Source organism: Ricinus communis, chromosome 1 (assembly GCF_019578655.1).
Source record: "Ricinus communis isolate WT05 ecotype wild-type chromosome 1, ASM1957865v1, whole genome shotgun sequence".
NCBI lineage: Eukaryota > Viridiplantae > Streptophyta > Magnoliopsida > Malpighiales > Euphorbiaceae > Ricinus > Ricinus communis.
In genome coordinates, this window is record NC_063256.1 from 4,974,323 (window position 1) to 4,993,967 (window position 19,645).

At 31.5% G+C, this 19,645-nt stretch overlaps 2 protein-coding genes across 4 annotated transcripts; one reads left to right on the forward strand and one right to left on the reverse strand.

Moving 5' to 3' along the window:
• Positions 1-5,628: 5,628 nt before the first annotated feature.
• Positions 5,629-7,412, reverse strand: LOC8270356 (transcription factor MYB1R1). Its single transcript, XM_002520144.4, has 3 exons — positions 6,962-7,412; positions 6,654-6,862; positions 5,629-6,543 (listed from the first exon to the last, which is right to left on the reverse strand). Exons 1-3 carry the CDS (start codon positions 7,230-7,232, stop codon positions 6,028-6,030), a joined length of 996 nt encoding a protein of 331 aa, XP_002520190.1. The 5' UTR covers positions 7,233-7,412; the 3' UTR covers positions 5,629-6,027.
• A 7,624-nt stretch (positions 7,413-15,036) lies between these two features.
• On the forward strand, positions 15,037-18,615 carry LOC8270358 (protein COFACTOR ASSEMBLY OF COMPLEX C SUBUNIT B CCB4, chloroplastic). Of its 3 annotated transcripts, none has more exons than XM_025157516.2 (8): positions 15,037-15,423; positions 15,518-15,684; positions 15,845-15,944; positions 16,043-16,116; positions 16,568-16,749; positions 16,874-16,944; positions 17,875-17,943; positions 18,153-18,615. In XM_025157516.2, the coding sequence occupies exons 1-8, from the start codon at positions 15,181-15,183 to the stop codon at positions 18,240-18,242; spliced, it is 996 nt and encodes a 331-aa protein (XP_025013284.1). In that variant the 5' UTR covers positions 15,037-15,180; the 3' UTR covers positions 18,243-18,615. The 3 variants fall into 3 exon arrangements, with proteins under 3 accessions (XP_025013284.1, XP_015575265.2, XP_002520192.3); XM_002520146.4 differs by having other exon boundaries at positions 15,046-15,423; positions 17,860-17,943; XM_015719779.3 differs by lacking the exon at positions 18,153-18,615 and having other exon boundaries at positions 15,039-15,423; positions 17,804-17,924.
• The last annotated feature ends 1,030 nt before the right edge of the window (positions 18,616-19,645 follow it).

The following is a 19,645-nucleotide window of genomic DNA, read 5'->3' on the forward strand; positions in this document are numbered from 1 at the left end:
AAATTGATTATCTGGTCATAAAACCAAATCATGAAATGGAGTCGTTAATCCAAATTCAGTGTCATAAGAAAAATTTGAGAGAGACTTTATATTCTTATTTTTATGTTTTATTTAAAGATATATGGAGAAACAAATTCTCTATTTATATGTGTTTGTAACAAAATATTTCTCAAAGTAAAGGGATGGATTTATTTACTATTTAGTCTATGTTTCTTACTTTTGTAGAGAATAGCTACTACTTATAGTTACCAATAATTATCTTTGATGGTTACTTAATACTAATTAATTAAATATTTGATAGAATTTTTAAATTCAAATTTAAATCTAAATTCAGCATAATATGAATATCCAAGTGATAACTCACCAAAATATAAGTTGAGTATAAAAAATAAGTCGATCATGAAAAATAGGTGGACCATGAAATAATAGACCGAACATGAAATAATAGGTCGAACAGATAAAAGTAGGCCGAATTATCACAACAAAAATATTATGAGATTGACTAAGAAGTCTTGAAGATCAAGTAATAGTTGGACTCTAGTTGAGAAATCCGACCAAACTTAGGGTTCTATGAGAAATCCGACCAAACTTAGGGTTCTATGATATGACCAAGAGGATTAATTCTAATAGGATTGAAAGGCTTTACATTCACAAGGTCCTACTCCTCATAGGATTAGAAGATCTTCAGTCTCTAATATAGAGACTGTGACATAAAATTATTCTATAATTACTACATACTTTATAAATTAAAACCATTATAGTAAGATCAGACAATCTCATTTGACGCTTGCTAACTATTATTTTGAATACTCCAAAATTCTGATTAGACTTAAAAACCTCATTAATAGCTTATCTTTTAACCGAATTATCATTAAGCTTGCAACAACAATGACTAGATTGCAAGATTTTTTTTTTAAATAGAAAGATTAAAATACTAGAAAATTTAGAAATTAATCGTGCCAACCCTTCTACATATACAGGAACTTTTCAGTAAGCGTGTCTAGTGCTAAGTTAACACTTCTATAACACTTATGTATGCATGTGGATGCGTTTAGCTATACATTTCATTTTAAACAATTTTTACCTATTATATATATATATATATATATATATATATATATATATATATATATATATATATATATATATATATATATATATATATACTAAAATTAATAAATAATTAATATAATTTACTAGTTTTAAATAATAAAAATATATATCAATCATCAAATAATTACTAAATATTATCTAAATAAATAAATAAATGTATATAATATTATTTTTTTATTTATTATGATATATACAGGGTAAGAGTTTTCCCTTTTTAATCTTATGCAACCCTACAAATTTGAAGTCTGCCAAAACGGAGGGCAATTCTTGTTTGTACCAGAGAAAAAAAAGAAATAACAATCAAAATTGGAGTATCCCCATCATCATTATTAAAAAATCATGATCATGATGAAACGAAGCACCTGGGACCATTGCCAAGATGCCTCCCAAGCTCTATATCGCCACATTAAAGTTGTTTGGTAAAAGGAGTGGAGGGGAGCTACCATTAGATAATTAGATTCTTCTCCAAAACTGGATTTTCTTTTCAATATATATGTGACTCCAGTATATCTTTATACAGCCAAGAAATAAAAGGAAAAAGTAAAAAAAAGCATGATAAGAATTTCATTCTTTTACGCTATATATGGATAAGTACTAAATAGCATCATCGATCAATTTTGGCACAAAAGTTGTTTAGAAGTTTCTTTTAGTGAAACCATTCAATGAATAGGAAACAGAAATTTCTTTGGAAAATATGATACATAATATGGAAATATATATGTAACACAAGACACATATTAATAAATTTGAGTTCGAAAAGTTTATTCTGAATTCTCTCTCTATATATGTATCATGTTATCTATTGTTTATATAAGAAAATCCTCTCAATAAACAAACATATTGGATATTTAAAACTCGTCGGTCTTCTTAATTATCAGTTCATGTTTTCTAGAGAGATTCATAGTAAGAAAAGAAAAGCAGAAGTTAGAATTTGATATCTTGCATTTGCTGGGATCATTAGAGATATGCTGTCAAATCCAGAATAATTAATTGTTAACAATATTGGTGGTCCTGTTTGATGATTCTGTATAGCTACTTTGTGTGTGTATTGATCGACGGACGAAATATGCATCAGCAGGCAAATAAAAGGTAGCTCTGTAGTGGTGCTGGAATGGAATTTCATCACTTGTCCTCATAAAATGATACAGTGGGATCGATTTCTTGGTCTTTCTCTGCCCGCTTAAAGCTTAATGCCAACGTGAATCACTATTAAAGATAATTATATGAAACTACTGATTATGTTGTTCTCTTTTTCGGTCTTTTCCGTGTTCAAAACCATCCGACCTTTTTAAATGGATTCTATTCAATAATTCTTTGAAAATTTTAGACATATACTAAGAGAGATACTATACGCAATTCCATAAAGTGATGCCTCCCGATGCTACTTTGTGTGGATATGGCAATTTCTAAATCCGTGATGACTATTATAAATAACTTAAGATTCCATCTTTATTTTAATCTATTATCAACTTGCAACTTCTTGAAAATAGTTGATAGTTAATTCACAGTAGTATGTCCATGGCCAGAAAGGCTAACAAAAACAAGAAGAAATGTCTTTGTGAAAAAACCATAGAGTTGGTGGTGAACATTGTTAAACTGTCGTCAATCTCTCTTGCAAGTGTGAGTTTCAGATCAACCCTCAGACTTCCAGCAGCCGCCGGAAGACTCCTCTCACCGGTGAGTGGAACACACGATGATGGCGCCATGCCAGCACTGTGTCAACCACAGAAGTCACGGGCAGCGGAGGGTGGCTTGTCGTCACGTTCTCAGTGGACTACTGGGTCAAAAAGAATTACAAGTTCATCACAGAAGAACAGTAGTAGTAATGATGCTGATATTGATGTAAAAGCTTCAAAGTTTATCAGAATGATACGAGAAAAGAACATGAACTCTGCGTTTAATTGATATCGCATTCTTTCTCGATTGAAGAAGAACTTGAAGTGATCATCCTCTCTTTTGCTCTCTCACTACTAGTTTCTTGGTGCCTACTTTCTAGCTACATATATAGTTACATGTAAAGATGCAGCTTTCTTTCTTGAGATTCTACACACACATTGAATAATCTTTTTTTTTTTTTTTGGAGTAATAGTTTGCTATACATCATTAGATGATAACATCCAATCCAAGGAAGGTGCAAAAGTAGCTTTCAGTCTTCTGCTCATCATAAAAAGTTTGTGTTAATTTGAACTAAAATCTTAGTCAAATGTGTTAAGCGTATTACCACTTCAAGCCACCGTTCTAGAATAATTAAGTCAATCTTATCATGAAGTAACCATTACTATAAAGCATCAGGAGAATCATTCATCCCATGGAGACCCAAGTTAGCTTCCCTGTAAGTATGCTGAATGATCACTTGCCAGTCCAACCCCAGCATCTTCCTTATGTCTTCAACCAGTGCAGAATACACGCCTCCTTGAAGATCAGTGCCGCTGAGCAGCTGAACAACACATAAGCTATCAACTTCCAGAATCACTTTCTAATAGCCCTTCACCCAAGCAAGGTGAAGCCCTAAATGGAGCAAGACTCTCGAGACACTACAATAAAGACTTCGATGATGCAACTTAGCCTAACTGAGCCTTCAACTTTGCTGTTAAGAAAACAAAACTGTATTAAGGATTTGGATTTCCTTCAATTAAGCGCTCTCAAACATTAAATCTAAGGGATACAAATACTTGTCTACCAATTAAATTTGAAGAGGAATTTTTATATAAGCTCTGTCAGTTATGTCATTGGTATACGATTTTTTATCTTCAAAGTTCAAACCTCTTAAACTAGGATAGGTTTTCTTTTACTTCTTTTGAAATGAGTAGATGGATATTTTAAATTTTGACATTAAGTTCAGATGATATTGATAAAGAAAAAAAAAATTGAAATCTCCATGATTTTAGTTTCTTTTATCAAAGTTACAGCTTTTTTTACTATATTTTATTTACTATGTTAAAGTATGAAAAACATGATTTTTTTTAAATAATTTATTTTTAAATTTACGATTTTGATTGATTTTTAGTTATTTTTAATAAAGTAATAAAATACAATTGAAAAGTAGTCGAAATTTAGTGAAAAACAATTGAAAATAACTTTAAAATAATTACACAATAAAATTATTTAAAAAAAAAAATCTCCGGAGTAAAAAAATATTGTTGATTTTAATATAATTTAGAAAAATTTCTAAAGGAAATCAATTTTTTACCTATATTATAGGATTGGATTGGATCTAATTAAGAGAACTAGATAGATCCAACCTTTTGAACTGACGGCAGGAACAAATCCTGAAAGGTTCAGACATGATTTGGGCCGAGCTGGTTAAGTGAAGAAGCTTTGTGATTAGATTGGATAGAAACAATAGGCAAAATAGGATTCAATTTTAGCCATAGAAATAAAACTCAAATTTGTTCAAGTAGGTGCAATTATACACACGCTCGCGTCACAGCAGTCACAAGTTGCATCTTTCGACTAGCAGTTAAACATTTGCATAAAATTGGCATTTGAATGACATCTCTTAATGTCATCATGGGATGCTAGTTATTGGTTAATTCTTTACCTTTCTCAATTGCAACGGAGTAAATGGCTGACTGTCATTCGTTTAAAATTACTATAAAAAAAAGGTTCATCCCGGGCAGGCAGAGACATAGATGTGGATATGTTAGGTAAACCCTTAAGCCTTGTCTTTGGTTAGGAGCCACAATGGCCATACCTAGTTTAGCTAAATGGATATAATGTACTAGGATCTCAAAAACAATAGCAATAATCAACCGATGGAGATTGGCTGAAAAGTGAACTTTAACGAGTTTTGGATTTGTCATATCTTAATGCGCTGATAACATGTCCATTAGGCATGGATCAAACGACCCATTAATTTACCAATCATATGTGAACCATTTTTACAAAATCTCCTCGTTTTTAGGACTATTACAGGACTTCATTCATATAAATACTGTTATTACAGTCTTTAAACACTATTCTTTCCTTGAATTCTTACTAAAAACTACGATTGTTAATCATTCTTATTTCGATGACATCTTTAATAATTATATATATATTTTAAAAAAATTAGACACCTTTCAATTAAATCATAAAATATAATATATTAAATAAATTTAATATTTAAATAAATACATCAAAATTACAAACGGGTGAATTATTTAGAATATTATAAAATCTAACTCCTATAGAGACGATTAAATAGGTCTACTAATTGAATTAACATATCATCAGCAACTCGTATAAATTTAAATAAATATACAGTAATTAAAAATACATAAAATTTCAATTTATATTTTAATTATAAAAAAATTTGCACTATGTTATATAATATTAAATGGTTAATAAATATATTTACTTCAAAATTTTACGACTGATTAAATCCAACGTGTTTAAATTAGGCATTTATGTGTTATACATCCGTCTCCATTAGACCCTCGATGGCCGGCCCTACATATGCCTATATCTGTTGGTGGCGTATTTGAAGAAAGAAATCTCAAATCATTCTTCACCGCATAAAAATACAAAGCATCAAAACCGGAAAGGAAATTAATATAAACAGAATATTCAGCTTTCAGATGTTTTGTCTTCTAGTTTAGCTGAAAGTCCTCCAACCAAACATAGTACACCAAATTGAATGGAAGAGATAAAAGAGTACTGGGTGCCCTATCACTTCACCTCACCACCATTAAAAAGAAATAGCAAACAGACAAAATAAATTACAAGAATCCAATATCTAATCTTTCCCCACAAACGAAATGACATCCCATCTTTTTCTTCCCTCTCCATCTCTAACCTGTGCAATATGGGATCACCTAAATCAACCTATTACCAATTAATTAATCTAATTTAATTATATCCTACTCCTTTTAATGTTCTCATTCTAATTATTTTCCATAAACAAAAACAACTTTACAATCTTGCATATATTCTTCAAGCAACAGTAATGGTGCTGTCACCATGACCAGACATGGCCTGAAAAGCTGCTGCTGAAGAAGAAGAGAGTGTTGTTGTTGGTGTTGATGCTGTAGGCACTGGCTCATCTGATGAGGGAGTAGATAGCTTCAGTGAAAGTGGCAAGGTTTCTTCTGTTGTGGGACTGTTTTGATCCAAGTTAAGTTCACCTATTCTTGAAGATGCAGCAACTGGAATGATTGGTATTGGACGAATAAGCTTTGGTGGCGGTAGCGGATTTGATAATGTCTTAGCTTTTGAGCTTGATGAGATGATACTGATCATTGGTCCTAGTGAGAGACTCTCCATTGAGTTGTTGATGTCCCCTTTGACCGGTAATACTGCAGGGCTAAGCGACACGGCGAAAGTTGACTTTGGAAATCCCCCAACTCCAAGATTATTGTTGCTTAAGTGTGGCTGTGGTGGTAGTGGCAGAGCAGTTGCAGTTTCTTGATGCATTACTACTTGTTCTTCTTCAATTGTTGAACCCAAGAACTTCAAAATTTGAAACCGTAAATTCATAAAATTAGCATAATCTCAAACTTGCCAAAAAAGACTATATAGATGGCAACAGACCCAGTTATATTATATACGATGGGACGTACCGTATCGGTGGTAATATCAAAGAGACTAGATCTCCGGCGACGGCGATTCTGGTTGTTCCGGCGGAGGAAGTATTTTTGAGCATGACTAGCAACTTGAGTAGGTGTACGTGTCTTCACAAAGTTTCTCGAAATTCCTCTCCAATCTCCTTTCCCTACTTTCTGTAACCCCAATAGAAAAAGCCTGTGTTCTTCCTCTGTCCATGGCACTCCTACATCATGAAATCCCACACCAAACAACGAATCCCATAAGTCAAAAAAGCAAAGAAGAAAAGGTTCAGATTATATTACAATTTATTTATTTTCAGTACCTCTCTTACGCTCGCGGCTCCTGCCGGAGGCATGAACGACATCGTCGGATTCATAACCGGCAGCAGCAACATCAGCGTTGGGGTCCTGCGGCTGGTCATATTGAGAAAGATTATTCATACTAACACTCTTACGGAAGGAAGCACCTTCCATCATCACTCTCACACCAAATAGCATAATACCACTCTCTCCAGCGGCGGAACCACCAGAATTCTCCCCGCATGTTCTTGAGTTATGGCCGTTATTTCCACACTGTGAGCAACTGCGAGACATCTTTGGTCCTTAGGTGTTACAAAATGTATGGTTTTTCTTTTTTTGTTTTTGTTCACAGGAAAAGAACAACGATATTATTGGTTAGCCTTAGACCATGCAAGAGAAGGGAAAATAAAGGAAACAAGAGAGAAAGAGAGGAGTGGGTAGAATTGAAAAGATAAGAAAAAGCTGCTTTTGGAGTATTTGTTAGTATAGCGCGTCGTTCGGAGATAAAAGACCAATTATATATTAACATTTATTATTATTTATCAGTTATTATATTTATATTCATTGATTTTTTTATCTTTTAGTTAATAGAAATATATAAATTAAATAGTGTAAATAGGATATATAATAAAATAATATTATTTAATTTAAATTATTTATGGATGGCATAATAAATGGTAGATTCTCAAAAGATTCAGATTTTATGACTATTGTTTCATTTAAGAAAAAAAGGAAAAGAGAAATTGTAGGGTAAAGGATTTAGTTGTGTTTAAACAAATTTGTACCAGCGTAGGACTTTTTTGGGGTCTCAATGGAAAAAGACACTACAAGGAAAAGGAAAATTACATCAGGAGAGAACTAATTGGGGTCGTGCATCCTGAACCGTCCATTGTATTGACTTCTTAGTATCGATGCTTACAAAGCCATTTAACATCTCGCTTTGTGACGGGAAAGGAAAAGACTTGCCCACTCCGGTCCAGATTAGAGTTAAAGCAGCTAATATTTTATATTTGGATAATAAAAGAAAATAGATACTTCAAACTATGCCGCTAATTTTTAAACTAATATACCTAAAATAACTAAAAATACTTCAATTTTAAATATTGGTAAACCATCAATGGTCAGCATCGCTTTTGGAGGACAGTTTTGGGAATTTAAAATTAAATATTGTTTTGTGGGTAGTATTCTTGCATGGTCCATTAATATTGGCTCGTTGCTTTTGGCTTCTCTATATAATATAAATCATGTGGAACTCAATGTAACTGTCATTCTACTAACAATTCAAGTAATAAGTATATACTTCTTTGTAAATATTTAAAGTATATAGATTCTAAATTTACAGATAAATTTAATAAATTTTAATCGAATATAATATTAATAATAGAGAGAACTGGAAAATAATAAGTTCATGATATTGCATGAAAAAAAATGATCAAGTTTTCAATTTATAGGATATGAAAAAGGAAATCTGCATATAAATTATCCAGCGATTTATATATTCAGTGTGTAAAGAAATGTCCGCACTCTGACGGGAGCTAATATAAAGCAGGTTGACAGATAACTTTAATGATAACAATAATTGTTATTATCATATTATTAGTAATGAGGAAATAGGATGGGGGAGGTCACGTGAGCTACCTTTGAGGAAGATTTGTTTCTGTTCTCATTTTCCTATTCCTTCACTTCTTTTTTTTTTTTTTTTTTTGTATCTATTTGGAAAAGAATACAAAATTGTTAAAAACCTTTCATTTACACCCTTTTTATAGAACGTGGCAAAAATAATGGATTTCTACATTTGATATCTAATTCAAATAATAAAAATATATACTTTTATAAAGTAGAGGTCTTGGCTCTACATTAAAGTACCATTTGGATCGAGGGGTTTTGGAATCAAAATCTACAAATTTTAAATTTATAAACTTTTAAAATTTCATCATTTAATTTAAATATAAAAAGATAATTTCTTTTAAATTAAAAATAAATTTAATATAAGATAAATTTATTAAAAATAATATTAAAATAAAAAAATATTATAAAAATTCATCATTTTTTTTAAATGGTAAATTTTGAACTTTCTCATCTCGTAGATAGAAAATTAAAACTTTAAGAAAATAAAATTTTTTAAAGATGAGAGATTCTTTAAAATCTATAAATTCAAATTACTTTCTACCTGTCAAACGAAAAATTTAAGCTAAATTTTATATTTTATAAAATTTCTCAATTCAAATGAAATTTAAATAAATTTTTATTTTATTTTTATAATGAGTGGAAAAAAGTAATTATATATGTTGTGTACATGCGATTTATTTGAGCTTTGAACTCTTATAAATAACATTTTGTCTCTCATTCTTCTAAGTTTTTTTATTAAAAATTTCATATGTTTTAGAGTTTAATTAGATGAAATCAAGCATAATTATGTCTCGCTATAAATACAGGGAGTTTTTTTTTTTTCCTTTTTTCCATGTAATAACAATAGAGAACACGTATTGACAATGTCAATCTAGCAGTGGTGAGGTGCGACTGTGGAGGACGATAAAGAGGGAATGAATGGACCTATCCCATCTGCCCTAAACATCCATCAATCCCCTCAAGACTCAAAACTATACCCTTGCTTCCAAAATATATATCACACACGCTAGGGAAAAGTACTAATCGAAAAACCGAAAGTTTTTATAACCGAATTGAACCAATCCGAATTTTTTTATTATTACGGTATGGTACTGGTTCTTTAATAAAAACCATACCGTAACCGTACCAGAACCGGTCCGTCTTGTACTGATCCGGACCAAACCGTAGAATCGAATTTTTACATATATTTATAAATAATTATTTATATTATATAAATAATACATATATTAAAAAAATAATATATATACTCTATAAAAATTATTTTATATTTATCATTTATATAATTCAAGCAATTGTTATCGAAATACAAAAAATAATACATATTAAAAATAACTATAATATTATAATATACTTTATTCTCTATAAAAAATATAAGTTATATATATTAATATGTCACATAGTATATTGATACTAGTAATCTAGTATACATACTATAATACTAGATTTAAAATTTATTTACAATCTAGAAATTTTTGACAAGTTAATTAAAAAATTACTTAATTTAATAAAAAGTTATATAAATTAGTAAAAATTATAAAAAGATATTATTATATAAATATAGTATTATTTACACTATATTTATTTTAATTATATAATATTTTTATTTTAAGAATTATAATATTAATTATACTAAAAGTATTAATTTATATAAATATTAAAATTAAGAAATAAATATTTTAAAAATAATTTTTATATTATTATACTAATAAAACTTAAAAAAATTAAATATTTAGAAATAATTAATTTATTAACGTTTAAAATATTATAAATTAATATTAAAATATAAAAAATATTAAATTATATTTATAAATTTAATTTTTTTTTAAAAGGATCAAACAAAACTTGAGAAAAAATTGTCAAAATATTTTTTAACAATATAGAAGTTCTTTACTTCCTACAACAGCGGAGTCATTTGTTGTCAAGATTGGCTTAAAAGTTCAAATAAACCTATCAAACTAGAAGAATCAATAGAGGATATTGAAAACATAGAGTCAGGTAACATTTCTTTACTTCTTACATATGTTTGTTTATTGTTGATGCTGTTAAGTCTTATTGACGTAATTTTTTACTTTTATTATAGAAATTATTCAAGATCTTGAGATTGGTGAGTCCCTTATGCTAAGATTAAATGTGGAGTGCTAATTTTGAGAGGAGATAATAACATTTCTTTGCTAATTTTGAACATGTATTTTAGTGCTACATAAAGTTTGTAAATTTATTTATTTTAATGATTGCCATCTGTAAAATATTTTTATGCTAGCAGTAATATATATTTTAATGGTTTGTATTTGAATATTGAATGAATTATTGTATTTACAAGTGATTGAATTGCGAAATAGGTTGTTCAAGAATGTGATTGCAATTTTAATTCAGATTTTCATGCTACTTTTTTTAGGTTGGTAATCATATTTTCTCTAAATGTATTTGATTAAAGATGAGATTAAAATTGTGTTTTTAAAATTTTTTAGAACCGAAAATAGCACCGAACCGAACTGTATTGAACCGTAAAATTGATACAATACGGTATTGGATCCTTTTATGTTTGGTACGGTACTGGTACCTTCAATTTTAAAATAACCGAGATTTGGTATGATACTGGTAATTTATAAATAACCGAATTGGACCGATCCGTGCTCAGCCCTAACACATGCTATTAAAAATTTGGTTTCTAAATTATTTTTTTGAAAAGTTATAAAGCTTTTATTTTCTTTTGTCATGAACAAGTTTTTACATACTGCATTAAATTCATATTCTACATTTGGTTAAAGTCCAATTATTTATACATACTATTATTTTATCAGTTAGGATTTAAAGAAATTAAGAATTAACGAGTTAATGTTCAACTTTTTTATTCTTATTTGATACGTATCTTTGTTGATAAATTAATTGTTAAAGAAGTTAATGGTTAATCCTCCGCACAGTTAGGTTATGGTTGGACTTAGTCTAATAAAGCCGAGCAAGCCCTAAATACTGTGAACGCCACCTTAGCCCTTCACCTACCTTGTTCCTTCCCTTTACCTCGACCTTTCTTTATGGTTATGGTGGAAGATACTTTTTGGCCTTTTTACTTTCTTTTCAGAAGTCCTTTCATGTTTTTCCAACCCTTTACAAGAGCACTCGGAAATAATAACTTGAAAGTATTAGGCTGCTATGCGAATTAAGAAAAGATGAGGAGTATATTTAGACAAGCTCTTCAAAGAGCACGTGTTATCTTTTCCACTTAGCAATGAAGAAGCCAAAACCTTTGGACCTTTTGGTTTCATATGTCGAGCTTTTTGTCTTGTCAAGACGCCATCCGAGTCGATTGCTACCCACGAAATTGTGGCGGCTATTCTTCTTCAAGTGTAATTGTTGGAGGCGCACTCTCTCTTTTTTTTCCTTTCAATACAATTATTATAATAAAAGTCCTAAGTAGCAATTTTTTTTTTTCAGTCAGAACTCACTTTTATGATTAGTTATTCTCTCATGCTAAATCACATTCCTAACATTCTATATCTCAAAATAATTATAATTATAATAAAAAACAGTATAGATTTTTTTAATAAAAAAAACATAACGTTTAATACATAACAAGATTTAAATAACATTAGAGGATTCATTACAAACCATAAACCAAAATGTAAATGATAAGCTCTAACTAACAGGTGAGCAATCTGATTAGCTTGCCTCTCGACAAAAATTAATAGAATAGAAGACATTCACGAATCAAAGAAGCAAACTCATAAATACAAGCCATATAATTTGTTACTGCATGAACAACCTGTTGATGTCAAGCTCAAATATAACACTCTGATGACCCAACCTTTCAATCCATGAAAGCGCTTCCCTTAATCCCGTCGCCTCAATTTCACGAACTTGAACCAATCCCTCGTAACAGCTAGAAGCACAACATATAAACTCACCTGCTGCATTCCCAAAGGATCATTCCGATCCCCGTCTTTCTTTGAGATTGAAACAAGGCGCACCAACATTACATTTAAGATGATTAGCAAAAGGCTTTTTCCAGCGAACCACAGGAGTCTCAGAGCTGCTCATCACTTGAATACACATTCTAGATATCTTAGTTGCTAACCAGTCACACGACAATTCTAAAGCCATAACGAATAGTTCTATTAGCCTCCAAATGAGTCCCATTCCGTTATTTCCAGATATGCCACAAATGACACACAGCTTTACTAAAAAGTGGTTAATTCAAATTTATAAACTAAAAAGAAACTGACCAAAAAATTATTCAAAAATAGCTATACTATTTCTATTTATTTTATTATTTTAAAATTATTGTTTTATTTATATATATTATTATATTATATGAATTAACTATGACCATACTTGTCTCGAATTCAAGCAAAATTGACTACTAATACCTTGTATATGATTAATTAAGTAACTGTTCACATAAATGTGCTAAGGGCCAACTTTATAGGCTCAAACCAGTCTTTAGAAAAGACAAAAAGAGGGAATATAAAGAAATTGTTATCACGAAATTGATCGGGTAAAACTTATCCACTATCTCTGTGGACTCTTTCCTCTCTTTTTCTTTAGGGAACTCTTCCTAATAAACCATAAATATGTTATAATAAATTTCTTTTAAGGTTATTTTATATAAAAATAATTTCTATGTTGTAATTAAAAGTTTTAATTAATTATAGATAAATATAACTTTCATATTATTAATAGGTTGTAATTTTTTAAATCTAGACTTTTCAAAATTTGCCTTCACATAATAATAATAATTACATGTTAACTCAAAAAATATGTTATATTAAGAGTTTTAAAAAATAAAATATTCATTTAAAATAGTTTAGAATAATAATTTATTCTTTAGAATTATTACAGTATCTTTGAATTTGCATAATAACTCTCTAGCATGAACATTTTTTTAAAGTCTACATATAGGCTTTTTAATATATATATAGTTCAACTATTAATTCAATAATGACAGATGGCTTTTTAATATATTAAAGTTTTGGATTAACTTATGAGATGAAGAGTTTTAAATAATGGCATAGAGTAGGGTCCATTGCACAAAATGAAATAAGAATTTGTAAGAGCAGGAAGAAGAGAGATGATATTTAAACAAAGGATAAGTAGATTTGTGTAACCAAGAAATTGTAGCCATTCAAATCGAATGGCGTATTCATCAATATGGATATTGTCTGGGGACTTGTGAACATGGGAGTTAACAAATATCCCAATAATGCCTTCAAACCATCCAAGTGGCACTCTTTAGCATCAATTATAAAATGAAACGTCTGCTCCATCCATACACTCTTTACAAAGATGCCTTTTTCCTTTCTATTAACACCGCCCTCAAATTTAATCACACTGTTGTTGACTCCCTCTTAGTACATGGGTCGCAATTTGTATATACAGTCCACTCTTTTATGCTTAACATAATTAAATTTAATTATCTTACAAAATAAAAGCCGAATTTTTAATTTTTTAGTTTATTAAATATCAAATATATATAAAGAAAAAGGTCGACTGTGATATAATATTCTATTACCTCCTAAATGGAAATTCTGGCCCCGTCCATGTGGGGAAGTGGAATGAGTAATTTGATTATAATCTGCTTCCGAGTTCAACAGTCTCTATCCATCAATCCATTACAACAATTGGCATTCGTATATTAATTTGGTGAATGTATATATGGTTAAGAAGTCGTAGGAAAACTCATTCAGACAAGTGTGGCACACAGTTTTTAGACCTGCGCTGGACCATCCTCCATTAACCCCCTCCCTCTTTGTTGTACACTGTTCTGTCCACTGCCTTAAATGACAACTACTTTTCAGTCCACTTTTATCTCTTCTCACCCCTCTGGTTTTGCTTTGTTCCGGATAGGATAATGCTATCCACATGATGAATGAAGATACCCAAAAAACTACAACAGATTCTGAATGCCAATGCTACACTTATCCTTCCTTTTTCTTTTTTCTTTTCCTTTTATGTTTTACACCTACTTGGACAATAGATTTGTATAAGTCAATTCCATCAATTGAATTGTTCTTTTCTCGTGTCCTCACAGTTCAATCTAGTGAAATTTGAGCCTGATCCTTTCTAAGGGTAATTAATTGCGCAGGATAATTAATTTTAATTTACTGACTAAAATTTAATTTTGTCTCATTTTAATTATTTAATTTTTTTATAATTTTATTATATCCGTCAATGACAGATTGACATATTGCATTTCTGGCTTAATCACTTTTTACTCATTAATTTTTTTATCCTGCGTCAATTTCTCATATGGCCAAAGTAATTAAGTTATAATAAATATTAAAATTGAATGATTACCATAAAATATATTGAAATTTACTAATTAAATTGAAACTAAATAAACAATTGAATCATCTTTCATATAATTATCCTTAGAAAACGATCATTATTCTTGCTATTTTGAAATTCCTGAGAACCCGATGACTTTTAGATTCCACAACGAAGGAAAATAAGATTAGAAAAAAGAAGAAGAAGAAAATGAAAAGCCTAATCCAGTTTCTTGATATGGGTTCAAATTTCAAATCAGACGACCTAAGGTTGGCCCAAAGCCATAAAAAGAACATATTTGAGCAGCCTGAACACTGGAAACCAATCCAAGTTTGTAGCCCAACGTCTACCCATGCAAAGTCGGAGTAGCATTCCAACAGGAGAGTGCGCCCAGATCCACTTATTATATATCTGCGAGCCGTTCAAAAAGCTTCAAAATGGAAAACAGAAACAGAGAAAGCATTCCATATCAATGGAAGCGGGAACTATCCTCCCCACCTCCATTCTCTTTAGAAGCCCATTCCATTTCCCAATCTCTCGTCCCCTCCAAAATTTGCGCTTCTTCGTTAGAGCCTCTTCAGATTTAAATTCGCAGGTACTTCTTGAACATTTCTCTTTCTCATTTACTTTGTTCCTTGCCATATTTTTTTCACTTCGGTTGTTCTCTTTGGTACCAAAATTATTTTAAGGGGAAGTATAGAGGACCGAAGCCGAAGAGAGATTTGGTGGCAGATTGGGTATCGAACAACGACGACACCGTTCGAAGCTTGCCAATTTACGTTGGAGGCGCTTCTCTCTTGGCCGTGCTCTTTAATCGCGCGGCCTCTGGTATTGCTCCTGTTGCCGATGCCAGTAGGTACGTGTCTAATATTGGAATCCTTTGTCTAAATATTATTTTTAATTCACTTTCTTTTTTGAAAAAAGAAAAGAAGAGAATTATTGACATTTATTATCTGAGCAATATAAGAGTGACTTAAAATGTTCAACCTCCTCATGGCAGTCTTTTAACTTGGCAGTTCACAATCTAGGGCTGATCTATTGACACTTGGATTGGCTGTTACCAATATATTAGCTGGTTTAATATGGCTCTCGATCAAGCCAAAATCTATATCTCTGGTGAGCACTCTGAATTCTCCCCATCCATGTGTATGTCTGTTTCACATGCCCAAGTGTCTATTCTTGCTGATTGGAGAACATAGTTCTTTTGTTTTTAGGTAAATCCTCAAGGTGTGGAGTGTCAGATTATATTATCCCACCTACCTGACTATGTGGTGTCTGAGTTGTTATGGTACTACTTCATGCTGCTGATTGCTTTGTTATAATTAAAGTTACATTTTCATGTGAATGTATAAGCTTAAGTTTTATTGAAAAAAAGGAAAGCACCTAACCCGAGCCTGCATGTTTTGCGAAGATCAATAATGTAAAAAAATGAGTGGCTTGCTTTAATTTAGTTAAATACATTCATTGCCTGAGAGTGATAATCTTCCTTGTCAGTTTAAAATTTGCTCAAGCTTTGCTAAGTAATGTGGATTGATCCTTGTACATATTAATCGAGTCGGCTTATTGGCTAAGGCTTTTCGTAATTTCTCCTCCAATAGAAAGAGAAAAAAAGAAAGAAAGAAGGAAATGATGAGAATGCATATATGGATGATTATAGGTATCAGTTCTTTCTTTTGCCTTTTGAGATGGAGATGGGCAAGGCATTCATAATGAACTATTGCTTTTGTTGCTGATCTTAGGGCATGGGAATCTCTGTCAGCTGCCACATGCTGTAGATCTCTAGTTGTTGTTTATGATTGCGTCTGTTTTCTACAAATTGGTATGGCAGCTGAATCTCCCAATAAGGGTGAAGCATTGTCCGTGGATGCTGCCAAACTGATGCAGGGATCACTTGTTCAAGCCATTAAGAAATCTGGAGCTCGTAAGCAATAGCCAGACTTGTGGGATATGAAAATGTTAACTTTGTTTCACGGCCGTCTCATAATTTTGAAGATAGCTAAAAAAATAGTTTTGGAAAAGATGATCAACTGCCGTGCTTTTTGCAGAGAGCTATCTGGCCAACCTGTCTCTCTATCCTGGGAGGACTGAGCTGCCGTTTCTTCCTTTAAATACACAGGTGATTTTGCTTAGGTTTCTCTGAGAAAGTACAATACAGTATGGCATTCTTATCCTCCTTATATAAGGTTTATATTCCCTTCAAAATTTTAGGGCAAACCAAACCACCTTGCTCCATTGCTGTCTTTCGTTCTGTCTGGACTCTATACTTGTGAGAAACTGTAATGATTCCTTGTCTCTTTCTTCCAAAATCTAAATTGAAAACCAAATTGTTTCTCAATATTAGATTAATAAGGAAAAAGTGACTTCAAGCGAATAATTGGGAATTCTGTTCTATTACTTTATGCAGCAATCTTTCAGAAACTTATGTTTGCAAAGTAGAGATTTTCTTCTTAACAAAGGTTCTGCAGTAGGAACTTTTTCTACACGCTCTTCCTTTTAGTTTTAGATATCCTTTTCCTTATAGGCATTGTAAGAAAAGCTTTTTCTCCATGGATGAGAAATACATGCATGTCCTTTTAAACATTTATGTAAATGTTTGGATCTCTTTTGCTGCTTGTTAATATTGACTACTAGATTTCCTGTTTATGTCTTCAGGTATTAACTTTGAAGTTATTTGATAATGTATAGCTAAGCTTGCATTTTTCTCAATGTCATTGAAGTAAGGTCTGAAAAACTACTGTAGGGGTTTGTATTTGTTGTTCAGACACGTTTAAACTATCCCTTATATAATGAATTTGCTGGGTGGAACTAATAAAGTGGGAAACAGACATATCCATTCCCATTAGAATGTTAAATGTGTTTATAAGAATTAATGGATTTCTTTTCTTTTTTTATATCTGCACTGTGGGGAAAGTTATTTTTCTTAAGTGTTGTATTTCTGCATCTTGAAGTCTTCTTTTACCATTTTACAAACACAGGTTTTGTAATATCTCTACATTAAAAGAAATGCTGAAACAGTATTACCATTTACCAGGCAGTGATTTTGCAGCCACTTGGAGATAAAGGAGTTGCAATAATTGGTGGTGACACAATTAGGGGTTTCACTACTTCCGATCAGGTGCATTCTTTTGTTTATCAATTTCAAAAACACCGACTCTGCATGCCACATTTATTTCTTTCTTAATTTTCTCATCTAGCGTCAATGTTTCTAATATCACAAATTCTAGCAGACCAGCACTTTATAGGCCGTTCCTTTTTAATCTCCTGTCATATCACACTTGAGGTTGAATTTCATTCATTATCCTTTTGGAAATCTCATATTTTCAGGCTTGGATTACATTTATTGGAGAGAAACTTGATAGCACACTAGCAAAATGTGTAATCAGCAGTCCATTGGCAATGCAAGATAGAATTTGAGACTAGCCTGGAGCAAAAGATTCAGGCATGTCATCCGAGTCTGACAACATGTGCTTGGTTGATATTTTAACTAAGAAGACAGTGAAAATATAAGTCTCTGTTCCATGAGATTCAACGTATGCTAGCTTGGCAATGGGATGTTAGAATTCAGCCTTGTTATCGGGAAGCAAATTATTGTGCAGATGGCCTTGCTAATTTTAGATTCAATGTTGGTTATGGTTGTTGTTTCTTAGACAATCCTCCTGATGTTCTAAAGAATTTGTCGTACCAGGATAGAGTTGGTGTTGTCACACCCCTGAATGTTGTTTAGGCATTTCTGCCTCCTTTTGATTAAAAAAATAAATAAAAATTTCTGGACTCATATATGCATAAAGTCTGCCTTATCCTTTATTCAAGGTAATTTTCATTTTAATTTTGAAACAAGCATGCTGTCAAGGCATAAGCCATCTAATTAGGTGCTATTTCTGTTTTGTAGCTTTAGGGTGCATGTAGATAGATGGAGCCCTTGGTCAACTGGCCAAAAATTATATCCCTTTACCTATTGAATGTCTGGGATACATATTCAATCCAGGTCAACTCTAATTCCACCTGATCATTTGCAAACCATGGGGTGACAAATCCCAAATATCTTACCTACAGGGGGCGCAAAGCATGCTAATTTTTTCTCATTGATTGTAATGAGGGGATAATTAGGTGTCAAGTTATTTAATAGGCTTGCAAATTGCAAGTTGTAACCTCTCCTATGCCATAATGATCTCTCTTACCGCTTATCCCCACGGGATTTGAATTTTAGTAACTGCAAGTTGGAATTTTCAACTCCAAATCATTGGAACATCTTCCTGGGGCCAAAACATAATCAACCCAATTCATGTGCTGAGCATCAATATTTCTACGGATACTAGACACGTTGACCTTTAGTTATCATAGAATATTTGCATAAGGAATGTCAAATCTCACCATTAATACATTTAATATAATAAATTAAAAGGTTAGAAAATAGTAGTTTTAGCCTATATACATGCAAATTTAAAGGTGTCGCCACATGAAGCTTTCTCTCCTTTCTTATGTCATTTTCTCTTGGTATAACAATTGTCAATAGTCCATATGGTATTAGTTGCTAAAAACGTTCATTGTAACACGAATGTGCCTGGCCATGTTTCCAACTGTTAGCCATAGTTTGAAGTTTTAAGCCTTAGTATTGATATTTAATAACATTCTTTTTGTAGCTAGCTGCTTAGTTATGAGATGGGTACAAATACAATATTCTGAAAATATGAAAAGGACTAAGTAGAAAATACTAAATGCGTGCCAAACTTAACCCAATCTTAAATTTTTGGGCTTCAGCGTTGTTCCTGCTCCTCCATTCTAGATTTCTAGTGGTGAAACTGTATAATTTTTGTCCC

Excerpts from the sequence above, each read along its gene's own strand:
- LOC8270358 (XM_002520146.4), top strand. The coding sequence starts at position 15,181 with ATGCAAAGTCGGAGTAGCATTCCAACAGGAGAGTGCGCCCAGATCCAC. Across the intron at positions 15,424-15,517 it reads CTTCAGATTTAAATTCGCAG|GGGAAGTATAGAGGACCGAA; the intron begins GTACTTCTTGAA and ends AATTATTTTAAG. Across the intron at positions 17,944-18,152 it reads GTTTCACTACTTCCGATCAG|GCTTGGATTACATTTATTGG; the intron begins GTGCATTCTTTT and ends TCATATTTTCAG.
- LOC8270356 (XM_002520144.4), bottom strand. The coding sequence starts at position 7,232 with ATGTCTCGCAGTTGCTCACAGTGTGGAAATAACGGCCATAACTCAAGA. Across the intron at positions 6,863-6,961 it reads GAGCCGCGAGCGTAAGAGAG|GAGTGCCATGGACAGAGGAA; the intron begins GTACTGAAAATA and ends TTCATGATGTAG. Across the intron at positions 6,544-6,653 it reads TTGATATTACCACCGATACG|TTCTTGGGTTCAACAATTGA; the intron begins GTACGTCCCATC and ends CAAATTTTGAAG.